At 38.6% G+C, this 25,977-nt stretch overlaps 2 protein-coding genes across 6 annotated transcripts in view; both read right to left on the bottom strand.

Moving 5' to 3' along the window:
• Positions 1-1,436: 1,436 nt before the first annotated feature.
• ndfip2 (Nedd4 family interacting protein 2) lies at positions 1,437-11,083 on the bottom strand. Its single transcript, XM_034864684.1, has 8 exons — positions 10,822-11,083; positions 6,802-7,024; positions 6,086-6,216; positions 5,559-5,646; positions 5,070-5,194; positions 4,905-4,971; positions 4,661-4,767; positions 1,437-4,381 (listed from the first exon to the last, which is right to left on the bottom strand). Exons 1-7 carry the CDS (start codon positions 10,846-10,848, stop codon positions 4,664-4,666), a joined length of 765 nt encoding a protein of 254 aa, XP_034720575.1. The 5' UTR covers positions 10,849-11,083; the 3' UTR covers positions 1,437-4,381; positions 4,661-4,663.
• An 11,223-nt stretch (positions 11,084-22,306) lies between these two features.
• LOC117939217 (gamma-aminobutyric acid receptor subunit beta-3-like) overlaps positions 22,307-25,977 on the bottom strand; it is a 58,644-nt gene continuing 54,973 nt past the window's right edge. For 3 of the 5 annotated variants that reach the window (XM_034864320.1, XM_034864321.1, XM_034864322.1), the window contains one exon: positions 22,307-25,882. In XM_034864320.1, the coding sequence (XP_034720211.1) occupies positions 25,511-25,882 (372 nt within the window). In that variant the 3' untranslated portion in view covers positions 22,307-25,510. The remainder of the gene's footprint in view (positions 25,883-25,977) is intronic. The other 2 variants (XM_034864319.1, XM_034864323.1) reach the window with 1 other exon arrangement.

Here is a 25,977-nt window from a genome sequence, read left to right as displayed (position 1 = left end):
CCAGACACTAACAATATTAATGCTGCCTCGTGCATATAATTGACGAGTCCCTTTGCCTCGCTACTCACTAAAGTTAAACACAATATAAAGATCTTTATTTTTCAGATGAAAAACACTACCCTAATTCACTCCTAACGAAGAGAAACAAGGATCTTGTTGGTGGAAAAGAGGCTAAAGATGACCCTTGAGTGTCTTGAAGTTTGCTCATGAATTGAATGAAGCAATGGAGTTAACAGAAAACCCAAGGACACGCATAGAGAAAGATATGCTTAAGTTAAAGATCTTTGCCACTGATAGCAGCCTGACCCAAATACAGAATGTGTACTGAGCTGCTAATGAAACTATCACAGTAGCATCAGTAGCAGTATTTGTCTCCATCTAGTGGACGCAGTGACTACTAACGAGTCATGCCTGTCACACAAATCATGGTGTTTGATATGAAAGTATTGAGTTGCCTTCTCTCCAAGAAAGATGTGATAATCACTGGTATCTCTTTATCTACAAGGCTCTCCCTTACAGGACGTCTCTGTCGCTCAGAGGGACATTATCAGACTGCTGACATGCTTTTGCTTTATTTTCCACAAGCTCGGTCTGAAGTTGAAAAGACTGCTTTTAGTTTTAGTGCACCCCGACTCCTGGAACAAATTACAGCCTCTTAGACAATTTAGAAATCTGCTTTGGAACATGCACACTTCTACTAACTGATTCACATAGCACTTTCTTTTGCATCCTTATCATCCTAATTTATTTATCACATCATTTTCCAGTTCGGAATGTTCTATTGTCTTTCCACATGATTCTTATGATTGGATTATCTGTGTTCTGTTTTTGTCTTTGTAATTTGACTTGAGGAAATTTAAAAGGGGGGTTGTCCCTCAATGATCTCTCGAGGATGACTAAAGGTTGAATGACTGACTGAGTGAATTAATGAATATGAGCAATGTTCATCATCTTAGTATCTGAAGTGCTTCTGAGGCGTACAAGAACATCATTAGTTTCTAAAAATTTGGTCATAAATCAAAGTAATCATTTCTTATTTGTTTCCTTAAAGGCACTGCAGCCGTGTTGTCTGAAGCTTCCCCTCGCCATCTACACAGCTTTCCTTGTGTTAAAGTTTTCTTTGGCCATAGTTGTACAGTTAATGTGTGCCCAAATGCCATAACGATAACACACATGCATTTCAGGGCTTTTTTTTTTTTTCTTTACTTCACATAGTTATTGTTTGAATATTATATTTTCTTCTATATTGAGCTATGAACAGAAGGCATGTGGGGAGATAATGCAACAGAGAATGGCCCAGGAAACTGGTTTAGGGTCAGTTTCACACTAAGAGCCTGATGATTGGCTGGATAACAGCCAGGAAGTCTCCATGAACTAACTACTAGCTTGCTTTTGGGTTACACTGACCAAATTCAGGTTTTAAGTGCAAAAAAGGGTAAAGTGTAACAGACAGGCTTTTGAACTTTATTGGCATTTTTGCAAGAAATCATTTGTCAATTTCATTCCAGTTATGATAAATGCACAACAACCGCTTCAGAAGACATCACAAGAATTATCTTAAGACAAAAAAATAGTTTGGCTGCCTTCCCATTTTTTATTTATTTATTTACAAAGAAATGTAATTGTACTAGATTAATTCTACCCCACTCATTCAGGTGGATAAATCATGCAGCAGAGCTCAATTTGTTGAAAGACCTTGATATTGCAAAAAAAAAAAGCTTTAGTTGGATATGACCAGAAAAAAAAAGCATGAAAAAGTTGGGCAATACTTAAACTGTCACAGTAGGCTAAAAGTGATGAAACAAGACACACAATAACAATATTACCATTATTGAAAAATAAAAAGTGCAAAAGGCAAATTATCCATTGGGGATGATTAAGTATTCCAGTTGTAAAACGTGGATGGCAAACATTTTTTTCTTCTTCTTTTCTCTTTCCACCACAAGTTAAGCAGATTCACAAATCATACTGTACAGAAGTTCTTCAAAGTGCAAATATTATGAATTGGCATAAGCTGGTATATACATTTTGTTATCTGGATGACCAAAAAATATTTAAAAAAAAAACAGGATTTTCTTCTTTGTCAGGCTCCATTTTCAAAGAGCAAAAGCTGAAAGACTAATGCACTCCCACTGGACTGTACCCCCTGAAAACAGCTGCTGATGTCATTCTCAGTTCATCACATGTTAAAAAGTGTTTTCCCCCACACAGAGTCCAACTTTCTAATAGGAGCTATGTTACATCACCAAAAGTTTCTTGCTCCACAAAAAGAACATTTTAATGTAATTATAAAAGCTAAAATCTCAAAGAGAAATACATGTGTTAGGTTTCTCAAAATCATGCAGAACATGCCCGAAGAGTCACATTTTAATAGCTTTTATTTCATTTTTCTTCTGCTTTACTGGTAATTTAAATCCTTGTGTTGGCAAACGTGTGCAGCACACACACACATAGTGTGCAGCTTGTTCAAAGGGCATGTCAGCTTTACCCCGGAAATTAACTACCGCTTCACTCTGGTCCGACTGATCTCAATCTCTAATGGCAAAACTATTCACAGGACTTTAACTCCACGACTAATGTAGGTCATTACAGAGAACTGAAATGCATATGACTTTTTTGTTCCAAAAGAGTCTAATTATCAATTCCCCTTCCACAGCACTGAAGAAGGTGCTCACTAGTCCTGCTTTTGGGCCACTTTTCACCGATCAGCCTAGAGCAGCCTGCGTGGTCTAAAAACACGGATTAGTCCAAGGAGCCTCCACTGATTATCTGCGCTCCTCTGTAGCTTACAGACACTGTTTTGCCAGTGTAGAGTTTGAGAAGAACAAAAAGCAGCGTGTTTTGATAAACTGAGCCCAGGAAAGGTGACAAATATGTCTTGCTGTGACATATGGTTAAAAACAGATTATGAAGTTGTTGTTTTTTGGTAGTTAGGCAGACGCTTTTTATTTTTCTTAGATTCCAACAGAGAAACTGTAGCCCTCTAAAAAGGTCATGATTGATGAACATCTGTACTGCATAGGTCAGCTTAGCATGACAGTTATCATTTGAAGGCAAAAAGAATAGGAAAAATGTATGGAGATCTTATTGCGCACATGTATCACATATATTAGGTTCAGTTTACAATCCTTTTTTTTTTAGTATTTTTAGTAAATACGCAAATTTTACCGACTTTCATTGACTGCCTGGCTTCCTCTTTTTCCGTTCAGTGGCTCAGAGAGTATCGATAGAAAAATTGTTGTTTCCTGTTTCAGTTAGTTCAGTCAGGAGCTTAATTTAATAATTGCTTGTCTCAAAAACATTGACATTAATTAAGAGTTTCAATTTATTCCAAGGAGTTTTCTGTCCTTTATCATATTTTTCCGTGTCATGGTAAACGAAATAAGCGTGGGCAAGTCGGAAATTGTGTTTGTTTTAAAAACACTAAATGCATCAGGGTCTGTGATATGTAAACCGCTCACTGCGTCACTCTGGTTTTCCTCGTTTGTGCACATTTGAGTGCCCTTGAGATGAAAATCTTCCATCTTTCCTCTTGGCTTCTTATTTGTTTTCAGGGTCAAGAGGCTGAGATGTTAGAAGGATGCACACTGTCAACTAAAGTAGGCCGACTTTGGCCACACCATATGTAAACGAGGGCGTAAAAATGCTACATCACTGTTTAAAAGTAAGACTTATTCAAAACCCCCTGAATTTAAAAATGTGGAATGGCAAAGCTAGTGCTAAAACTGCTCGAGATATATTGTAATGTGCAAAAGTCGTAGAAAAAGCTGGAAGAGGAGATTTGAATATCAAAGGCTAGGAGTAGGTTTCCGATTCCTGCGTGTTGTCCATTTTTAAAATTCCTAATGTTTCTGGACAGAGGTTATGTCAAACATAAGCTGATTACACAATAGAGCTAGAGAAACTTTTGTGTTTCTGACATTTACGACACTGATCATTGAAATAGTTGGACTGTGTTTTTATTTAACATCTCTGCAACTCTTAAAATGTTGCATATCTCATTATGGGAGGCTGAATTGGCCTCAGGTAACCATGTTCATGTATCTGAAAAGCCCTCCTACTCCTGAGAGCTACATCTTGACACGTATGGGGACTGCATTTTTTGTTTTGTTTTTTTCAAATTGTGTTTAGAATCAAAGGAAAATGAAAAATGAAAACAAAGCTAGAAGATAGATTATTGTAGACTCGTTTTGTTTGGCTCTGTTCAGAAGTTTGAAGTGAGCCGTGTTATGTTTTTAATGAGATTGGTAACACTGTCTCCCTACGTCTTTCCTTCCTTTCTTCCCAGTCTCCTCTTTGCACTGCACGGCTCCTCGCTCAGGTTATTCGAGGGTGAGGGAGGGAACTTCACATTGGAAAGGAATGGTGATGGTGTGGAAACCTGTGGGACATTACATAAAAAATTATTAGAGCAAGCTAGGCATGGCCGGTTATCCGGTATCAAGGTATATCGCGCCGCGGTTTGAGTCTTAGAGGACAGAAAGTGCAGTTCAGAAACCTCTTTCTCTGTCACTGTGCCGTTTTAACATTTAAAAATGATACATTTTAAAAGCTGTAATTGCAATACTGCAGTGATGTGATATATTCGCTGATTTGAACAATGCCAATAGTAAGCAGCGATATTGTGATTTCTTTATTTTTAGAAGAGCTTTTACTTTACCTTTTAGTAGAGGAAGAAGAGGCGTGTTCTATGAGAGGTGGCCATGTTCTCGGACATGTTACGGACTTTAAGGTAGTTAACGAAACCCCTGAAGAACAGCAGGAGACCTTTGGAGGGAAAGCACAGTTCATATCACAACAGAGATGTCCACTTAAGAGTCTGCAAAATGCCAAGATGAAAGACTTAAAAATGAATTAAAAAAAAAAAAATTAAAAAAAATTGTTTACATTTCATTTATACTTACCGAGCAACAGGAAGATCCACCAGAGCCAGTACTGCCCATTAAAGTAGCCAGTGAAGTAGTCGGAGAACTGGACACAAAGATCATTACTTTCAGAATGTTTTTATGACGAGGTTACAATTCAACTCAGCACTGATATTGTAAGAAAAAAAGCAATTGTCATCATACCCTGACAATGAGAATCCACTTAATGAGGGAAAGGCCAAATCCGCAGATGGCTCCATAGCGTCCTGCGATGGTATTGGTCAGACAGAAGGAAAGACAGAACCCGATCCAGTTGAACAGGAAGGCCACTAGAGGGACAAACACAAAGACATTAAAGTCATTTTGCTTTACAACAACAACAAAAAAGAAAGAAAACAGTCAAGACAATTTCACAATTAATTTTCTGATACATTAAGGAACAATTTTTTATGTAACAGCAGCACTTAATTTACATTTTTTGTGATATTTTATTTTGGATATGCTATGGGAATTTTCCAAATAAATGCACTGGGGAATTGATGAATTGGAATGATTTTTAGAGATAGAGGCTGATTAGGACAACTTAAAAAAAGGCAACTACATAATTAAAAAACTAACACTTAATGCTAGCATTGTTTCAATGGATTGGAAAAATTAAAAAGAATAATAAATGTTAATATGACACAGACTTACTGAAAAAGGCCAACATGAAGATTCCATCGTTCCCAACTCGAAGCTGATCAGCGTCACTGAAATCATCCCTGGGAGGGAATTCCTCAACCTGGATACAAACAACACGTACATATATGTTTGGTTAAAAACACACGGTAACAAATTTAACAGATGGGTTGCAAAACATGTTCGACCTCTCTCGCCCTGAGAGCTTTTTCATTCATGGGCGTTTCTAAAATTAAATGACTCGTGATGTGACACAGTGTCGCGCATGAAGAATACAAAATGCGATGACTAATTACTACCATGTATTTTGTTCGTACATATCAGTTGGCTGGGGTTGTTTAGCTGTAGCGTACTTTGAGATAAACCCCACTCTATGGACATGTAAGTTAAATTATACATACACCACAAGAATAACTTGCAGATATTATAATGAAGCCCAGGTCTAAATCTGTGCTGCTTTAATGGAAGAACGTTGATAAAACAAGCCCATAAAAACACAGAAAATGTGCAAGAGGACAGCGTGTGTGAGCGTTTGTCCTCACCTGTGGCATCACCTCCACAGTGGAGGTAGCCATGGCGAACGCTTTGGCCTTCTCCGCTTCATCATATGTCGGCAGTGATGTGGCGACACTGTAGGGCGGAGGCACTGGGAAGTCACCACGGTAACTAGTCTCTGTGTGAATGATAGAGAAGGAGAAGACAAAGTGAAGAAATAGGACCGCATGCAGTAGCTAGCTAAGTAGCTGCCCATAATGTGGTAATGCTGTCATGGAAATGAACACTGACTCATGACTTAAGACGCTCCAGAAGTTGCCTCGAAACTGCTGCTTTTGCTATTTTAGGAAGCATGTAACCACACTAAAAAACGAAGATGCTGCAAAGAAAATGCACAGTGTTTTCCCTAGGTTTGTGGACGACAAATGTGCACATATATTTGGGCGGGGATTTAGGTGTCCTCCCTCAAGAACAATGCAATTTCCGATCATTTTGGAACATTATCACTATTACCATATCTATGTATAAAATTGTGAAATCTAGAGAAGATAATTAAAGACAAAACTTGCTAAGGAAGTCTACTGGGGACCAACTACAATCATTAGATCTGAGGCATTTAATCAAGTAATGTAGTTTTGATACGCACACTGATTGTTACAGCCATTCGGCTTAGGTGCTGCGCAACAGGGCTTGTGGGCCTAAGCCGTGTAATGGTAGGGAAAACGCTGGGCGTGGACAAAATAGGAAGTAATCCCGTACTTACCGGGTGCTGCGGCGGTTGCTCCCAGGTCAATGGAGGCGTAAGGGGGTGGAGGTGCCTCTGCCTCCCCCTGAGTCCCTGATCCCGATGCTTCCTCTGCTGCTGCGGCAGGCGCCGGGCCGGCCTGGTTCTGCTCCTGGCTGGACATACCAGCCTGGGCTGTAGCTGAAGTGCAAGGCTGCTGCTCACTGGTTGAGGCCTCCGAAGAGTCATCCTCATTGTCCAACTAGAGAAGAGGATGATACGGGGGGGGGGGGGGGGGGGGGGGGGGGGGGGGGGGGGGGGGAAATCGGCAAAAGCAGATCAGCTGATCAGTAAGCCAAAAAGTGTGGCTGCTAGAGTGGATGTTCACCATGTGCCAAGTTTCTAAAACTGGCATCAATCTTGTAATTTTTAGGCCAGGCAGAAGAAGATTGTTATTTTAAGCAACGTATTTTGCCAAGTTTTTAATAGTCGGACATTGGTACTGTTTTCTGATAGCGGGTAGTTATTATATAACTAAACGAGCACAATCTGTTTTTGTTTGTCAGCACATAATGTGGGTCATGCTGAAGTGAATTTCAAGCTGAATAAGTGGGATACACAATATTTGGGAGGAATAATTTTCAATGACATACAGTATGTAATGGGTTACAACTGAGTAGTATATATTTCTGGTGGAGGCTGGGTCACCCATTTCTGCACTGGATTCCGTTTGCTTACCTACAAGGGCTGTAAACCACCTCCATTTTATCTCTATGATGACAGCTTCACTCATTACTGCTCACTCTCTTTATACTGTGTCAGAGCGGTATTCATTTACCACTAAAGCAAACTGAACATTTCCTACTGCAGCCGCTTCACATTGAAAGCGTTAAACTGACATGTGTCTTTTACTGTGAAGCTGCCACACAATTTACAACACAGGATTACAACTAGAACTGCTATTTGGAAGTATGTGTTGACATAAAATGACTGGGGTACATATGTGTGCCCGGGGGTTGGGTAAGAACTTATCCATGTGCCCTCAGCAGAATGTTTGACACTGTAAGCACAAGAGACTTGAGACTACATCGGTATGTCAACAGATGAAGGTCTCTGGAGAAGTGATACACATATAATCAGTTAATAAGCGTCTCCACCACAGCTGAGAGAGTCAGTTACATTATTGCCAGACCAAAGAGCCAAACACCCTCTGAAATTACAGCAGGGCAACGGGAACATGGCGGTTACAGAGCGAATGGCGGGAAATCCGGGTGGGCAAATCGAGGGAGTAAATCCTCATAACCTTCTCTGTGACTTTCATTGAGAGGTCCCCTCAATAAAGTTAACTCAAACCCAGATAGCATTATGCAACCTTGTGCTCAATAATATCAATAAAGCTGATTTTGGCCTTGATAAAATGGATATGTTTTTTTTTAATCCTAAATTATGGGGTGAAAAATCAGCAGCACATATATTGTTGTGGCTTGTTGGTTCATTCACTGGTATCTCACCTTCAGGACAATGCTACACTACCCAGTTTTATAAGATAACAACCACAGGAATTGTGTATGTTATACTAGTGACACAACACAAAGATTAGCAAATGCTATTTTAACGTGGCTGAGCAAGTTCAACTCGTTCAGAGCCGTGAAACAAAACTTCGGAACAACGCATGTGAAAAGGATAAGTGACGGCTGTAGGGACATGATGTCCAAGTTGGGATGCAAGAGTAGACTGTTGTTTTGCTTCCCTGTGTTGATAGACCAAACATAACCTAACCCATCTGCTTCTAACGTTTTAGTCAAATTCCTTTATTAGGATTGCAGTTTTGCAATTTTAGTTTTGGTGTTAAAGGGTAATTAAAGGACGGTTTTCAACCTAGAGCCAATTTCTCTACATTTTTGTGTGTAAAACGTGACTGATAGGTGTAACCATAAATATAGAATGTAATGTTCTATATCTATGGGTGTAACAATCTTTGAAATGGGTCCAGTATTGAATGAAGTGCATTTCACGATGCTAACATTTTTATTTTTATTTACAAGGATTCTGGTGTTTTTACCGAATGCAATTTCACAGATGTGTATATATTCAAAAGAAGGATATTACTCTTTCCATAATGTTGTCAGACACTTCAGAATGTTATTCTGAGCCTGACAGTGGCAAAACATGCACTATTTCTGAAAAAAGCTGCGCAACTGCCTTATAACTGTAGGAAACCAGAGTTACCCTAGGCTTGGTTAAGTTTTGACCACAAATAGGTTGAAAGTTTGTACCCATCATATTGCTTTTAGCTTAGTCTGAGGCTGCTTAGCTTCTGTCAAGTCATTTCCTGAACTGTCTTTTCATTCCCTATTCTGCTTTTTAATCCGTTTTTGATTTAATTCCTACAACTAACTTCCTTCTTTTTTTTTTTTTTACATGACGGTTTTTATCATGTCAGTTACTTTGTATTACATTTTCAATACTTTATTTAACATTTTCCATGACGAAGTGGCTATAGTCTGGTTGTGGTAAAACACCACAGTGCAGATGGGGAAACACCCTTCGTAATAACAGCTGACATCATACTGATAACTAAAACATCCCAGGTAATAACAGGAGAGCTCCATCAACTACTGACCAAAGAAACACAGTTATAACTTTGTTTGTCACCATGCAAATTAAACTCTAAAATTGAAATCCAAGCCATTTTGTAAAACTCCAGGGCAGGGTCAATGTACAAGGCAGTGAGTGAATGAGTGGGTGACGACTGGCTTGGAATTAAAGCATAATGCACCCCCACCCACAGGGGATTACATAAGATCTTCATAACCACAAGCTTCCTTGTGTGTCCAAATATACCCAAAACTTATGCAGGCACACTCAGAGCAGCAGTGCCCCATACTTGTAGAAATCACAGTATTATTTGGAGAAGAATAAGATAGCTAGAGGGCAAAATGGGTGGAGGAATGAAAAGTGTAAACGTAGGCATAATGAAATGAAGACTGGGCTGTTTTCAAACCACAACATCACATCCTTTTTATCAGTTTGGTCCGTGTTGAAAATGAGAGAACCCGTTGCAGATGTTATTCTTACAAAAACTGGATTATTGTTGAGATTTGCACTTTATTCAGTGTTGAAAAGTTAGAGCACACTGCAGATTTGCTTTGGTTCCTGTGGCCGGAACCGTTTCCAAAATCTCTCAGCCACTGTTGTTCCTTCATAGGTCTGGTGACACTTTCAGAACAGCAATACATTCCACGTTTAAAATGCCAGTTAACCCGAATATTCACAGTATTGTGAGGTTGCCTTTTTTAAACTCAGCATTGCGTTTGACTAGTAGCTACTGGGAACACGACGTTTACGTCCATGAATAACTCACTTAATGTCTTAATAAGATGTCTAAGTAAAATGACTGCTACGAGATGGAATATAGTCAGACCTTGGAAAATATATTAGTTACTCAGTTTTTATTATCATTCCGTTCACAGGACTCCTACTAGCCCTTTGGACTTGAACACCTAACCGGATGTTTGCTAATTTATCCCGTATCACATGACTATAAAAAGTGGCTTTAAAAAGTGCATTTAAGCTCACGTTAACGTTACATTAAATATTTGCCAGTCAGCTAATAACTTCCCCTGCTAACGCTAACTTACAGCTAAGCTTCTTTACACTTATGTTAGCTAGCTAACAGTCGTGTAACTTAACAAAGGTTTCATAGTTAGCAAGTAAATATACCCAGGAGAATGTGTAACACAGTTTAGGATTGTATTTATATATTTAGGATGTTAACTTTTGAGGCCTACAAGATGCGGAAGTGCTTGAGAGGCTAACTGCCATAACAAAACAATTCGAGAAAATAAATAAAGCCAAAATACAACAGAAGTAAATCATTCAGAAAACAACTAACATTACCGTTACATGTGCTGTATTCGTGTCTAGGTAATATAGCGTATTCTACTTGAATAGTTTTGTTTTTCGAAGCCTTAGCTAGCAAACTAGCAAGGCCTTGTTTCCTGTGACAGGCAGGCCGAGCTATCAAACGCTGTTTGGATCTCCTCTGTCCTCACTCACCACTTGGTATCGGCTTGCTGGGTCCATCCCGACGAGATTCAGCTGGCAAGCAAGCCAGCCGACAATACGGTAGGGAAAACCTAAGTTGTTGTAAACGTTACTCCAAAATTTGTGTTACAGACAGGAGATACTTCTCCCACACAACGTAGAATTACAGGACTCAGACCGATGACAGAAATGGCTGAATCTACTGTGCATGTACTATGCTGTGCACTCGCTTAGAAAGTACCCAGTCAAACTTCTCATGGAATCTAAGACTTCCTATCAAATATTTCAAAGTAAGATGTATAGAAATTCTATGTAATTTCCTTATTTTGAGTAACAAAATCATATGTGAGCAATAACAAATGAATTAGCAATAACCTCCAACTTCTGGGAGCTCTACCTTAAAAATGTTAGTAAGTAGTATCAAAGATAAAAGTACTCATTATTATGCGTGGGAATTACCAGACTTTCCCGATACAATATCATCACAATATTTATGCCACGATACTATTGCGATGTTAAATATATTGCAGTATTCTTCGATTTATTGCAATTTACAACTTCTACATTTTTCCAATTTCAAATGTTGTCCCCAAAAGGAAATTTTGTCAGAATCTGTTTCTCTATGTTTTTATCACTTCAGTTTTATTGCTGCAAAATGGGATAATCAAGCAGACAAACTGACCAACACTTACATAATAAAAGATTGATACTTGGTGAATGTGCATTGATACAGTATTGCCACTGAAAATATCGTGATAGTATGCCGAATCGATTTCCCCCCCCCATCCCTACTCATAATGCAGAATGCTGCTTTAACCGTATTATGTTTTTGTATATTAATGCTGTTTCATTAACAGATTTGGTCTACGTAGTGATTATAAGATGTAGTTTTATAAATCTTATGACATACTTTACCACATACAGTACATACCATAAAGTTTAACTCTAAAATGTAGTAAAGTAGCCTAAAATGGAAATACTCAGGTAAAGTACTACCTCATAACTATACTTAAGTACATTACCTGAGTAAATTTACTTTCTATCACTGCTTTTAAATGAATTGTGTAGAACCCACTATTAGTGTGTTAGATGTTCTTGTGAATGTGATGTGGTACTTGCCGTTAAAATCCTATAGTTGTGTATATTCTTTTTAAATATCATTGTGATGATGTTTTTTAAGAATGGTATCATTGTTTAGTGTTCCAATCTATGTGAAAATCACTGTTAGGTAAACTTTGTTTTATCTTTTTTGAAGTGGTCTGCCAATAATGTTTCCCACGGCTTAAGCTGTTTTATTTTGAAGACCAAGTCGATTTATTTCCGATTTTAGTCTGACTCTGGCTAACTTGATAGTGGGGGTTGTTCCCAGAATTCCACGGATTGAGCAAGCTTGATGACGCGAATGCATACACAAATTGTAAATAAATAGGCCACAAGGTGGAGCTAAAGCCTTCTGTATCACTGACCTGCTGGATGTTTACATTCCTCAGTTTTTCAAAGACATACAAATGTAAATAATTCCATGATTTTTAAGTTGGTTGCATTTTAAAACATTGTGTAGTTCATTTTTTAATGTTCATTATTAAAGGTAGCAGTAGAAAAAAAATTGGCAAACGCTGCTCGAGCAAGATTTTACAGCTATAACTCCTGTTGTTGCACAGAGACAATCTTGCCTTGAATGAAAGACAAATGGACACCTCTCTGTGATCTATAGACTCTTTGGCATTCCGTAGTATAATGATGTTATAATGTTGGCCTTCTGTGTTTTTATATGTTAAAGCCCTGGTGTGATAAGTCATTTTTAAATGGAATAATGACGACAGAAAAAAACTAATTCATTAGTAAAAATGGCAGATTGCATCGCTGCCCCTGCTGTTACATGCTGTTGACAAGATGCTACAGTACATTTAACAAAATAAGCATTTTCTGGAGCTTTAACTACAACACAGACAGCAAGTGCTATAGACAAACAGCGGCTGATTTGTCGCTTCTAAAAAGCTCTAGAAAAAGATGCACTTTTTTATATATTTTTTTAAGATGCATGCACTTTCTATGCAACCACCTTTAGAAGTCAAACACATGTTGTAGATTATTACTCACAGATTTAAGATGTAGTCTTACTCTTTTGGATGGTTTGAACTTTTGCTGCATTGTTCTTGCTTGCTACCTTTCACCTTCAGCTCTCCTACCAGTAAAGCCCTTTGGAAATGCTTTTCAGTTACCAACAGATCTGTCCTGTATGTGTAACACCATACAACAAGCAGGTCCTAAACAGCCTGAGCTCTTTAAAAAAACAGCCCTCTCCTGCGGAGAGTAACCTCAGATGGATCTCATGGTTTTCGCTCTAGGTTGTGAGTGTACTGGGGGGATTGCACTTCTGCAATATGTTGCCAACTTAAACAGTTCTCTGTTTAAACTTAAAAATAGCACTGTTGCCATTTCACAGTCAAGATAGTTTAGCTTGCTTATGTGTGTTTGTTACTCAGGGCCAACGATTCTGTGGTTTCATTAGAATTCCTATAGATGATGCGGGTTTGTGTCTTTACCTAAATCGGAAGTTTCCTCTATCATGTGTTCTCGCCTGTGGGCTAATCCTGGATCAGCAATGCTGTGGATCAGCGCACAATAGGCTCCTGGTACGTTTATGAGCACTGGAGTTTCAAGGATAAAGCCGTAAGAGGTTCAGAAACCATTACGGGTTGACTTTAAAGGGATAGTCCATGTTTTTAGGAAAATGTACAAAGCCTTTACAGCTGTGTTTGGCCTTTAGAATAATGGGAATGTAGGGCATGTGATGCATTGCTGATGGAATGTTTTGGTGCAATTTTTCACCAACAGCATTTGTAACAATGTTGTTATTAAATGCCAAATGCTAAAATGCTAAAACTAAAGCAGTGCAGATACTTTCTTGAAAGAACTCCAGTGTGTGATTAGACAATGTTCCTACTCTCCTATATCTGCCCAATCTACTACATTAATACACCTAACATTCCTTCAATTTGCCACTAAAGCCACCCTAAACAGAGTGAAGACTGAAAACACAGCGAGGTATTGATAAAAGGCTCTTCTTGAATTAAATATTAATCCCATTCGCTAAGAAGGGGATTACAGTAGTACATGTATCAGTTAAGCAGCTCATGCTGTGACAGAGAGGGTAAAAAAGAATCAGACAAACTGGGAAAAAGACGTGAAGTGTGATGCAGAAAAAGCAATCTCCTGCATCATAAAGTGTTTTGCCCTTTGCAAGGCAGCAGGCATTAGCAGAATTAAGGATCAATGTGTAGTAGTGATATATGAGTTCCTGCCTGTGCCTCTTTAAAGCAGCAGACCTGCATGAGAGTAGAGAGGACTTGAAATCGTTTGCCCAGCTGCTGTTACAACCCCATTTTCAGATCCCATAATTGGGCTTGAGAACATCCATTACACACACACATACTTGCCAGTAGACACCCACTTATGTACACACACCCACGCACAGAATCAGGATGTAGTTACTTGGCAACATCATTTCAAGGTAAATAGGTGCTGTAAGAAAGGTGTTATATACAGAACTGTGAAGAAGATAGAGAAAGAACAGGGGGTGTGAGAGGCTGCTGCTTTTCACCGTGGTAGACTCTGAAAAGCTTTGCCGTTTGACTGGAGGTGAGTGTTTTGTTAGCGGCTGATGGGGCCGTGTATTACAGGACGTGACATCTGTAAGCGCTTCGAGGACACAAGCAGCAATTTAATTGTCCAGCAGCAATTTATTTTGAGTCGATTTAAATTTCATATGTGGAAAATTCCATTAAAAGGAAGGCTGTATAAGGGACTTTAAAATATTTCCAAAATGCTACATACATCATACATTGTTACAAAAATGATCCCACAACCATAAAAAGGAAAAAGTCTATTTTGCAAAAGTCCTCATAACCTTTTTCCGTTGACAATATTACACAAAGAGACTATTGCTGTGTATCAATTTGGTTACTTCTGTGAGTACACTCACATGTACACTGTGTACACCATGTACTGTTGTGGTTCAGCCTGATGGACAGGGTCAGATTGACATGTGCACATATGAGGGGTGTGGTGGTAATTAAGCCCAACAAGCTGCAGCTGGTGTTTGACTCAATTAAAGGCAGGGTAGGTGATGGTGGAAAGCTAGCAGGTAGCATTTCCTTAGATTACAGCAGATACAGATGACAGATCTTTTTTACTCATTTTCAAAGCCATTAGTTATATATTGCTGTTGCGATGTAAAGATCATATCAAACAATAGATTTAAAAAAGTGTACATGGAAATGGTTTAAGGCGTCAAGTAATAAGTTCATAGATTTCTGATTTTGAAATGTATTGAATGAATTGATTTTAAAAGCCTATGACTAGACGTTGATAGCTACATAAAAAATGCAGACTTGGCATGCATTTGTATAAGTGATTGGACTTCTATTATCATAATATACCAAATTCACACAGCTGTAACAAAATGTATGTAAACATTTAAAAGGATAATAAGCTGCCAATATTTGGAGCCCACACTGGCTGTATATGAGAATAGAGCAATAATTGAAAAAGTATAAGTAAGCAGAAACTCCGTCCATGAAATTGGACCCTCCACAGGACAAACTAAAAACATGGAGTAATTTAACGTGTAATTATGATGTCAATGGCTCTATCAACCCGGGCTAAATAAAATGCATTTTAAACAACAGTCAATTAAGATACAAGCAGCTGCTAATTAGCAAGAAATGTGAAAACAGAGAGCATTAATCACCGGTACACGCCTCTCTGTGTCTGCAGATAAATCTAGGGGTGGGGGTGCAGCATACAAGCGTAACAGTAAGCATACAGGTATAGTACATGTAAGCATGAATGCTGTATGTACTTAAAGCGGCCAGCAGATGGCAGAAAACACTAGGTGTTGAAGTGCCATATTTTTAAATCTCACCTTGTTGTGAAAACGCATTAATTGTCACGTCTCCTATTTAAAGAATTGTAATTTTCAATCATACTTGTGAAATTCAAAGATTCTCATGCATGTTGCTCTGATGATAACCATTGCATTCAAATTCATTGTTCTGAGTCAAAAATGTGCATTCAGTTGGTCAGAAAAAAACAAACCTAACCTATGAAATAAATGTTCCTATTGCTTAACTTAACTGTTTTTATTCCTTTTGATCCCATTTTTTTCTCTGTTTTTCTCTAGCATGTTGACACTTAATGTGCGACTTGATTAGAATCCTGCAACCTGAATGATAAAACACACTTGTCAACCTTTTTGGAGATTTATGGCGATATTTTAAACAAAGGTAGGCCTACTTTTGTGTCTACGCTCTTGTTATCCACTGCAGCCAAGGCTCACTTTGTACTGATTATAATGAGCCTAGAAAATAAAAAAAAAGCTCCTAATGGGGAAGGGTTGGGGGGACAGGCTGATAACGTCTGAATACAGAAAATGCGTACTCACAAACAAAATGCGGCTGTGTAACAAGTGATATATCACGTTGTATTTTGTCTAAAAACTGTCTAGTAGTAGCCTCCAAAATAATTAATATAACCATGATATACTGAGATTTAAAATATTCCAACACAGCTGGCATCTTTCTTTACATTTTTGTAGAAATTTAAAGTTTGTATAGTGACGTGAGTGCAAGTAAAACTCAGGAAACAGTGGTAAAGTGCACTTAAGTACATTTAATGTTGGAGAACTTCAGTTAGAATTTTGAATGAATGAAGCTGTCTGAATCAAAGAGATCAAGTGTTTTTATACTCAAACTGAATTTTCCAAACTCATCATGTGGCATACATTAGGGTTTAATTTAGTCAATTTCTAAACCCACAGAGGAACCTGCTTTTCCTCACCTGACCACTAGTTGTCCTCAGTGTGTTTCCAACCCAAAAATCCTCATATGATGTTCACATTTCTACACACTTGCTCCTCATTACTCATCAGACCAAGTATATATTGACCTCCAGCCCAGCACTCGCACTTTGGCCAGGTTGTGTTTCCTCAGCTTGTTCTATCTATGTGTATGTGTGACACTTTATAGTAGTGCCTCAGCCCCTTTTTGGTTTTGTCAGTGTCCCTGACTGCCTAACAGATGTGTTTTGACTAACTTAAGAGTGTTTTTGACCCAACCAATGTTTCACGCATCTGCATTTGAATTCTCAATTGTATGCCAGTTCAGTCACAGTTGTTCATTTTTTTATTTATACTGTAGAGTGGATATGGCCAAAGTGTTAGCCAACAGTAGCTTACCTTAATGTTGAGTAGACACGGAGCAACATCATTTTGAAGACAAGGTATGTCCATTATTCCATTTTACCGGTTTGGTCTCCAACATCTCCGTAAAAAGATATCTGTATCATTAACTGCTAAATGCTCAAGCTAGTAGTTAACTGCCTCTGATAGCCATCTGGTGCTGGGCAGGTAGTGTATAGTGAGTTTTCTCAGCTCTTTAACTCTAAACAATGACCCAAGTACCTTTATATCATCAACTGTGAGTACTCTGACCTGTGTTTGTAGGATGCATCTAAAAGATGATAATGCAAAGCAGAATACAAATATAATGATCCTATTGGGCCCACTGACATTTAAAAATGTATCTAGGAGTTAAGTGGATATGTGTCTAGCCTCCTGTCAATTACAGTGTGCCAATTTACGTAATAAAATGTAATTACATTTTCATCTTATGTTGTCTAGTAAATCAAATAGACTGACACTACTGTATTCACCAAAGAGATGAAGACAGCTCAACAACTACTGATGCAGATATGCAGTCATGTTTAATACAACACTATTGCTATGCCGTTCAAAATGTGTCACTTCGGAATGACAGATTGCTTGGCCTGCAATATTGCTGCTTGCGGTTTTCTCCCGAACCGTTCATTCAAACAACGTAACACTTGACAGTGTGCTTCCCTGGGTCCTGAGCAATACACCTGTTCTGTACGGAGCGCAAGCTGTACCCAGCATGCCATTCAGAGGTGTAACGGTTAATAGTAGGTCCCCTCTCAATACACTACACAGTGTGTGCATAACACGCTACTAAGAAATATGTCCTGTCTATGTCCTGCCTTGGGTCTTCAGCAAGGAAATCAATAGGATGAAGTGTGGTCCAGGAAATTAAAGGACCGATACATACATACATACATGCATGCATGCATGCATACAGAGACTCCTTCCGTTTTAGCTAGATAACATTAGTTTGGGTTACATGTTATAGCCACAAATGTAAAGCTAGACTGTATAAAGCCTTCTTTTCCGGTTTGACAAAGCAAAACAGTGGTCAGTATTCTCTTTAATCTTTTTCCAAAGAGCCTGTTTTTTTTCTTAATTATTGCAATGAGCAGATGTGACTCAAGATATGAGTTAGTTCTTACTGGGTCATAAGCAATAAGACATGTTATTCTCTGTAGCATAGGACACTTAGGGAATAGCCCTTTTAAATGTTTAATGATTCAGGGATATGTAGTTGCATCTTCAAGAAAAGTTTATTGTCTAGGGACTTAAGGGTTTCTTTGCAGGACGGATGAGCCATCAAATTGTTGTCTAGTACTGTATGTCCTTGCTTGCCAGTTGATGCAATGAAGTGTCTAACAAAATAAAAGACAGGTTATGATAATAGACTGGAAAGAAGGTGCATGCAGGAGAGGGAATAATGAGTGTTGATGACGGAAAGAGAGCATGCGAGAGGAGGGTTAGAACAGTAAAGGAGAAGTAGGCTAATACGGATGTGCTGCTGCTGTTGTGTATCATTGAGTTCATAAAACAGAAAGGCATCATCAAAAAGCACATAGAAGAGTCAATGTATTCCCCCCAGTCTCCCAGACAGTTTTTTGATGCTGAACACACTTTCTTTCTCTCTCCATCCTCCCATTCTCCCTCCTACTCTCTCCCACGCTCTCACCATTGCTCGCCATGCTGTTGATGAATTAAAAGAAAGTATGTCAGTTGGCAGGCAGGGAGGGAGGAAAGAAAGAAGACATCAGAAAGAATTCATTCAGTGAGTTTCTCAACAAGAAACAAGGGCTGAATCTTCACCACCTCGAGAGTTTTCAGTGCTTGAATGTGGTTTGGGACGGCCATCAGAGCTGAGAACACACGTTGATCTGTCCACTTAGAACTTCTGACAAAAACACAACAAAACATGGGACAAATCTATTGCTAAGCTCATTCATATTTCAATCAGAACAACCTGGCACCAGTGTCTACAGGCGCCTCGTTTTTAACAAGCAGCACTAAAAACATCTACTACAGCCCAGACTCTGGAAGCTGTTGCTATGCGACTGTTGAGGGCTTGTTTTGGAGTACATTATAGCACCGCTATGCTAAAAGTCTTTATGTCGCAGCAATTGATGTTCTGAGTGCTACAACATGGCAAGCTCTCATCACTGCATGGTGTGGGCAAGCATATTCCATTCCATTCAAATAGACAGAGAGAAGTAGGTCAATGTGCCCATTAATGCAACTTGTCTTTTAGGGTTATAAAACAGATTCTAGTATACAGTTCAAACATTTGCTAAAATTTAATAAAACTTTTGTATAAGTGAGATTACGGGCCAGGTGAACGTGCATTTGCTAATGTAGCGCTATCAGCGCCGTGTGATACATCAGCTTACGTCATATTTACCAAACCCTCAGTTCATCGCGTAATCAGTGCCTTTCTCCGCCGATTATACCGTAAATTGTGCACATTTGATGGGTTATCATGACATGTGGTTCAGACATTCATGTTCAGCCCAGGACAAATTGTAATAAAGTAACAATAAGTCATTCACCACAGTGCTTCAGAGCATCTCATAGAGCTCCACTCTGCTTAAGGTCAAGTCTCCACCACCACCACTGCCCCCATTAAGGTGTTTGAGACGTATTGCCTATGAACGAAGAACTATGATTTGGATGTAGTTTTTTTAGTATTCATCACCCTTGATATCTGAGCTTTATAATAATTCTTTGAGCAGTTATACAGATCTAGATCCTTTGCACTGCCATATAATGACGTCGAGCCTGGAGGCTATGGCCTTTATCCATCTAGTTATTACTTCCTGTATTTTTTCCTTTTCCATGTGTGTGTGTGTGTGTGAACAGCTTGTTCCTTTTAAAAGCTTAAGGATCAGGATCCAGACCGAGTCAGTTAGATCAATATGGTTGAGCAAAGGCAAAGCGAGGAGGTTGCTTGTAAAATATTGTTTCTTTTCTTCCGATAACCTTTTGTTAACTTTTACGGCCCCCTGAAGTACTTTTTATTAGTGACTTGGCACCGAGTTCCTCTATCAATATCTCAGCCTCTCAATGACCTCCCGAGAAACAGGCTGGACAGTAAGCTTAAACTTGAACTTAAATCTTTTATTTATTTATTATTTATCTGTTTGGTTGTTCTAAAATAAGGACTGGGGTGAGGTTGTTTTCAACACAGCAAAGGAACCTGACAAAGTTGAAGAGTAGGAGGATGTCTGTATTTTTTTCCCTCTCAAAACTGAGAACAGAAATGATCTGGGGACCTGATGTGCTAGAAACATTTTGACAGCAGAAGTTGCAAATCTGTGCTTTGGCTTCTTTGAATGTGATGGTACAGAGGCAAGAACTGTTGGTGCTGTGAGTAGGAAGTTTGGCAGGTATTTACGGCTGGATAAACAAACATATTGACTGGTCAACACATAGAAGCTTGTCCCATTTTGCAACATCTTAGCCATAAACGCAATCTAACCCTATAACTAGCCTGATTATCCAATAATTTGATAAAGTGTTTTCATATAGCCCTTGTGAAGGGCCAGGCATCATTATAGCATATTCAAACTGCCAAAAGAGTATACGTTCCTTCTCTTTGGGGGCTTAAGCCTGTCCTAGAGACAACTTGTGCCTAGTTCTCAAAAACAGCACCACTCACAAGCCCCCTCAAACTGCTGAACGATGATTTTCTTTAATGATTAATTTAATGATAAACTGTACAATATAGCTTGGGGTTAGAATCCCTTTACATTATAAAGGAAAGGGATTAAAAATATATCACGGGTAGCCCAAGGGACTTATACTGTGGAGAGGGAGGGGGAGTGGGGGTTTAGAAAGCCAAGCTCAGCATTTTCTTAAGTCATTGTGCATGAATAGTATAATATACATTCTGTTTCCAAAGACAATGTTTTTAAATACTGTTTATGTGTCAAATGAAATGTGATGCATCCAGCTATGATGGAAAAACAGTTAACACAGGGCATCGTCCTGGACAGAACATCTCGCCGACACCAAATTTATGCGGTCGTTTATAATAATTTGGAAGAATGTGAACTATATGACAAGACAGTGAGTTTTTGAACATGTCATTCTTAAGAAGAGCCTGATGAGAGAGACAATTTATGATAATATAAAGTACCTTATTATGATGTGTTGTCTTTGTTACACAGATGACGAGTGAGGTCATTCTAAGTTATGGATTTGAAAGTCATCATCAGTTAAATTATATAAAACCCTAAATTGGAAAGTGAACAAACTCTACTGCACTTGGTAGCAAACCGAGAGCCATCTTTTTTTAGGCGGACCATAGTTTCATTGTGTGGTCCGCATCAGTGTTCTGATTAGCTCACACACCACCCTGAAACTGACCTGATTATCTGATGAAATGCTCCAAGGTTCAGACAAATAGCTCCGGTGTGAATGCACCCTCATGCTGTAGATATTGCGGGAATGCCGCGGTTATATGGTTGTTTTCTGGGTGAGGACTGTCTGGTGAATGTATATACAAACACGCAAACTGTGCAACATTATTACATGCACTAACATTAAATTGATTCGTTTTAGTTAAGGTAACCATCTCATCACCACATAAGAATAGTTTTTCCAAAGGTCTGCTTGTTAATTTACAGGATGTGTCAGTTGTATTTCTGAATGAAACCACTGGGTAATCATAATGTACAGGGTCTGGAGATGGGAATGGTTTAGCTCACACTTAAAATTCTACTTTAAGATTGTGTCCATATCCGTATTTATGATTGCTGTTCATCCAATATGGTCACCGCACACCATGATTCACATGGGTGCTAACAATTGCAGATTCTCTAAATGGGTAATAATGCCAAACACATTTTAGGTACAAGCCAATATTGTAAAGACTTGATACACCTGATATTAATTGGAAAAAAACCTTAAACAAAAACTCAAACTTTTTCAGGTGTTCATACTAATTTTTTTTAACACTTAAAGAAATCGTCATGAACTTTGTGGCACTTGAGTAAAAAATTGACAAGTTATGACGCTGAATAATTACCTCCAACTGCAGAGTGTCACTTTTTGTCAATCTTTATTTATCTGGGGAACTACTGGACTCTTATTTAACAACACTCTGCCACACATTCATAAAGTTCACTTTATACACAAAAGGTGTCAAACTTGGAGTCAACTGTCAGTGTGTAGCTGACACAGACGGGGATGGAGTGCCTTGCTTAAGGGCACCTGAATAGTTGAAGACAATACAGTCCCAACAGGTTTGGGGATGTGTACATGCAACATTTTATTAAAATTGTATTGTATGTTTGAAATCACTGTTTATTGTATTAGCTTGCTCTAAATGTCCAGTATATGGAGATTCATACGGAGTGTCATGCATGCTCTCAATACCAAATACACAGGTACAATGTATATCATTTATTTGATGGTTTAACATGATAATCTATTGAAAAAGGAAGAGAAACATACAGAGATATACAGTATAAATCTAAGCCTAAATACAATTTGTGGCAGCACAGAACATTTCACATTCCATTATGGGATCAAGGCCATACAACACCTGAAGTCTTTGACTCCTTATTTTTGTTACTTTTTCTTTTTTATTCCAGGCTCACATGGCATAATGTCATCTCTAAAATGAGCAGCTCTCATGAGTAAGTTTGCAAAATATCTTTTTTTTTTAATCTTCCCATGTTATGAATTTTAGTTGCATGCATCTTAAACGAGTATCGAGAGTTACCGCATCTCCCTTTTCAACTGCACTATAAAGTTTGGTAATTAAAATAATGCGACAATGACCAACTGCAAAAACCTGACCCATAAGCAATTCTTTATATCAAAGTGAAACATTAAGTGAGGAAGTATAACATTTTCCAGCTTTAGTTCCAGAAATGTGTCTTATTGGTACAAATGTCCTCCTTCAACCAACACAAAGCGGCTTGATCAGAGTTGGACAAACTGGTTCTATGTCTTAACAACCATGGATGCATGAGATCACGAAACAAAGCTCTGTCGAGACATCCTCTCTACAAAAAGACCCAATTTGACGTATCCATGCAGGTTGAAAATACCGAAAAAATTTTGCAGATTCCACGGCTTTAAAAATCTGTTTTATAAACATACAGAGACTAGAGGGAATACCAGACAGAGGTTTCAGTGTGTCTATTGCCAGCTAGCTTACAGCTAACATACAGTCGGTACATTGGCTTTTTAGGGCAAATTAACACAAATTTGTATAAATGACAAGAGGTAAAATCTCACTTGGAAATCTTTCTGAATACACCTTTAGCAGGACCTTATTATATGTATAATTTCTTGGACCCAGGTCATATGTATGCCCACACATATGTCACATATGCCCCGTCTACACAGTAGAAAACAGGTCAAGAAAACTGCAAGAAACTTGGGGTCACTTGAATGTGGAATCAATGAGAGCCCTAATCAATCCGAGTTGAGGTCAATCCTGTTTCCAGAAAGAAAATTGCATTTATGCAGGAACAATCCAAGTACAATACATTCAGTTCTTAGTCATATATCAATCAATCTGTACACAGAAAACTTTTGTTAAATTGATCCCAATGTTTTCAAGTAGCATTTTTTTTATAATTTATTCTACATGTATTCTCGTACATGCACAAACGATGAATGTATGTAATGTATCAATGACAGATTTACATCATCGCCCATGAGTTGTAACTGGTTTGAGTGCTCTGCGACCGTAGGTGGGATGGCACACAGTTTATCAAAAGAGTGGGACAGGAGAGCTATTTTTATCCACAAAACTATTATACGTTGACATTTGCCCATAGACGAGCAAGCAGCACAGAAAATAAATGGTCTACCCACACCCTTCCTATCTTAAGCTCTCCTTATCCATTTCCCATCTCTCGCGTACACACACACGAACATGCACACACTCTCAAAACACCATTTCTTCCCTCTCTTTCTTCGTCACTTAAAAATGGGCGTGTTACATTCTGATGGAGAAATGATGACCATGGCTCATTATCCTCTCCCTGAAGAATGCATACAGTCATTACATTCGGCGCTAGCATGTGCTTATTAGTCGACAGACCGGTTATGTGGTCTGTCTGCAGAATCAATGAAATCCATTTGCATCTGCTGCTGTATGGCGGGGCATACAGTAACTCTAAAATGCTGGGTGAACATACATACAGTGTCTAGTGTGATGTTCAACATGGTCGGATGTTTGATAAGATATTCAGAGTGCCCCACAAAAGAAAACTAAACTGATGCTTGAAACAGACGTCTCTTTTTTTGTGTCTTTTTTGTACTAAATATTCTGACATTTAACAGTCAGTATGACAATCACAAAATGCTCAGATCAATTTCATTTTGGGTTGTACACACAGTATGTATATAGTTATATATACAAAAAAAATGGATTTCATTCCTCACCATAACACAGTTAGTGTTGAGCAAAAAAAAAAAAAGACGGGTTAGGAAAGTCAAAGGAATACCTGAAGACACAGAGTACAAAAATATCATAAAATTTCAAGGGTTAAGTAACCATGTCGCCTAAAAGGCCCTTGGCAGTTGTTTTAAATGAAAGTAAGACCATTTTTAGAAGAATTTTGATAAATTTGAGTGCAATTATGTCATGCTATCACTTGAAGCACTACCAGAAGGTAGTGGTGAAAAAATGGCAGTTTTATTTCATATTTGTGCTTTCTTTTCCTTATCAAGTTACCAAAAAGGATATCCCAGGGACACTTTTCTTTGTCAAGAAAAAGATGTCAAATAGCAAAAGATTCAGAACCTGAGTCACAATCATCCTGAACGGAGGGTAAAATCCTCAACTTTAAATTGTTATTTTTGGGTAAAGTTTTACCAGATAAACATATGACATGGTTATTAGCAAGTATTCTGTATATTTGTAACGCTATAAACAATAACACATCAACAGAGTCTTCTGTAAAGTTGTGACATGATCCAAGGCAAAAAGGAGTCATTTCTTCACTATGGTTGATCATTACATGCATTAATAGTGCATATAGTACCAGTCAAACATACATTAGTTTGTTTAATGGACTTCTAGGAATTGCCTGCATTTATCTGACCACCTGTGTAGTATAAAGTTATTGTTTTTTTTAATTAGAAAAGTCATTGCGTTAACTGCTATTGTTTGTTTTTTGCTAATTCTGTATTATTTATTCAATTGCTGGCTTTGTATCTCTCTATTTACACATTACTGAAAGGGCAAATGTTGGGAAATGACTGTTACAAGTCCCAATTACAGTACATACTTTTGAAAATAAAAAGACCTTGGTACTAAGGATTCAAAGACTGCAAATATAAAAGCAATTTTGACAAGAACTTGGTCCTTTCTCAGTCTGTTGTTTTTTGTCTTGAAGTGTTGCAGTCTTCAATTCGATAGATTTGATCATGTATAAAAGCAACCGGAAAAAAGGAAGAAAAAGAAACAAAATGAAGAAAAAAAATCAAACCAGCAACAACAAACATCTCAACACAACAGTCCAATCAGACATAGTAGAGCCAGTAGACGAGGTTGAACAGTGAGAAAACAGAAGGGAAGATGATCCGTGACCATCGGTCGATGGCGTTCACATCCGTCAGGTCGGGGATTTTGATTTTGAGCTGCGAGGACCGCCTCCGCAGACGGCTGCGTTTCAGCTGGGCGGCCCGGTCCAGGGAGTGCTTGCTGGTGGAGCGCGGGCCGATCCCGCCGCTCTGCTTGCGGTACTGGATGTGCGACGAGGCGGTGCTGTCCAACTGCACCATGGACTGAGAGTTCCTAATGTCCGCCAAGCTGGTGGTGATCTCACCTCCTGCCACTTCGTTATGGATCTCCAGGGTGGTTAGCAGGATGTTACCGTGGCCGTGAGGTTCCGCCTGAATGGATAAAGAAATGGGAAACGTGATTAGCAACATTATGTGATAATAAATGGAACAGCTAGGGAGGACTCTACCTGAAATGTTAAGGCATT

Source organism: Etheostoma cragini, chromosome 24, assembly GCF_013103735.1.
Source record: "Etheostoma cragini isolate CJK2018 chromosome 24, CSU_Ecrag_1.0, whole genome shotgun sequence".
In the NCBI taxonomy this organism is placed as follows: Eukaryota; Metazoa; Chordata; class Actinopteri; order Perciformes; family Percidae; genus Etheostoma; species Etheostoma cragini.
This window is presented reverse-complemented; position numbering and strand designations above follow the sequence as displayed.

Bases quoted from the DNA above. Each gene is read 5' to 3' on its own strand.
- ndfip2 (XM_034864684.1), bottom strand. From the start codon at position 10,848: ATGGACCCAGCAAGCCGATACCAAGTG. The intron at 4,972-5,069 runs GTATGATGACAA...CTTTGTGTCCAG, and splicing joins AGTGGATTCTCATTGTCAGG to TTCTCCGACTACTTCACTGG. The intron at 4,768-4,904 runs GTAAGTATAAAT...TTCCCTCCAAAG, and splicing joins GTGGATCTTCCTGTTGCTCG to GTCTCCTGCTGTTCTTCAGG.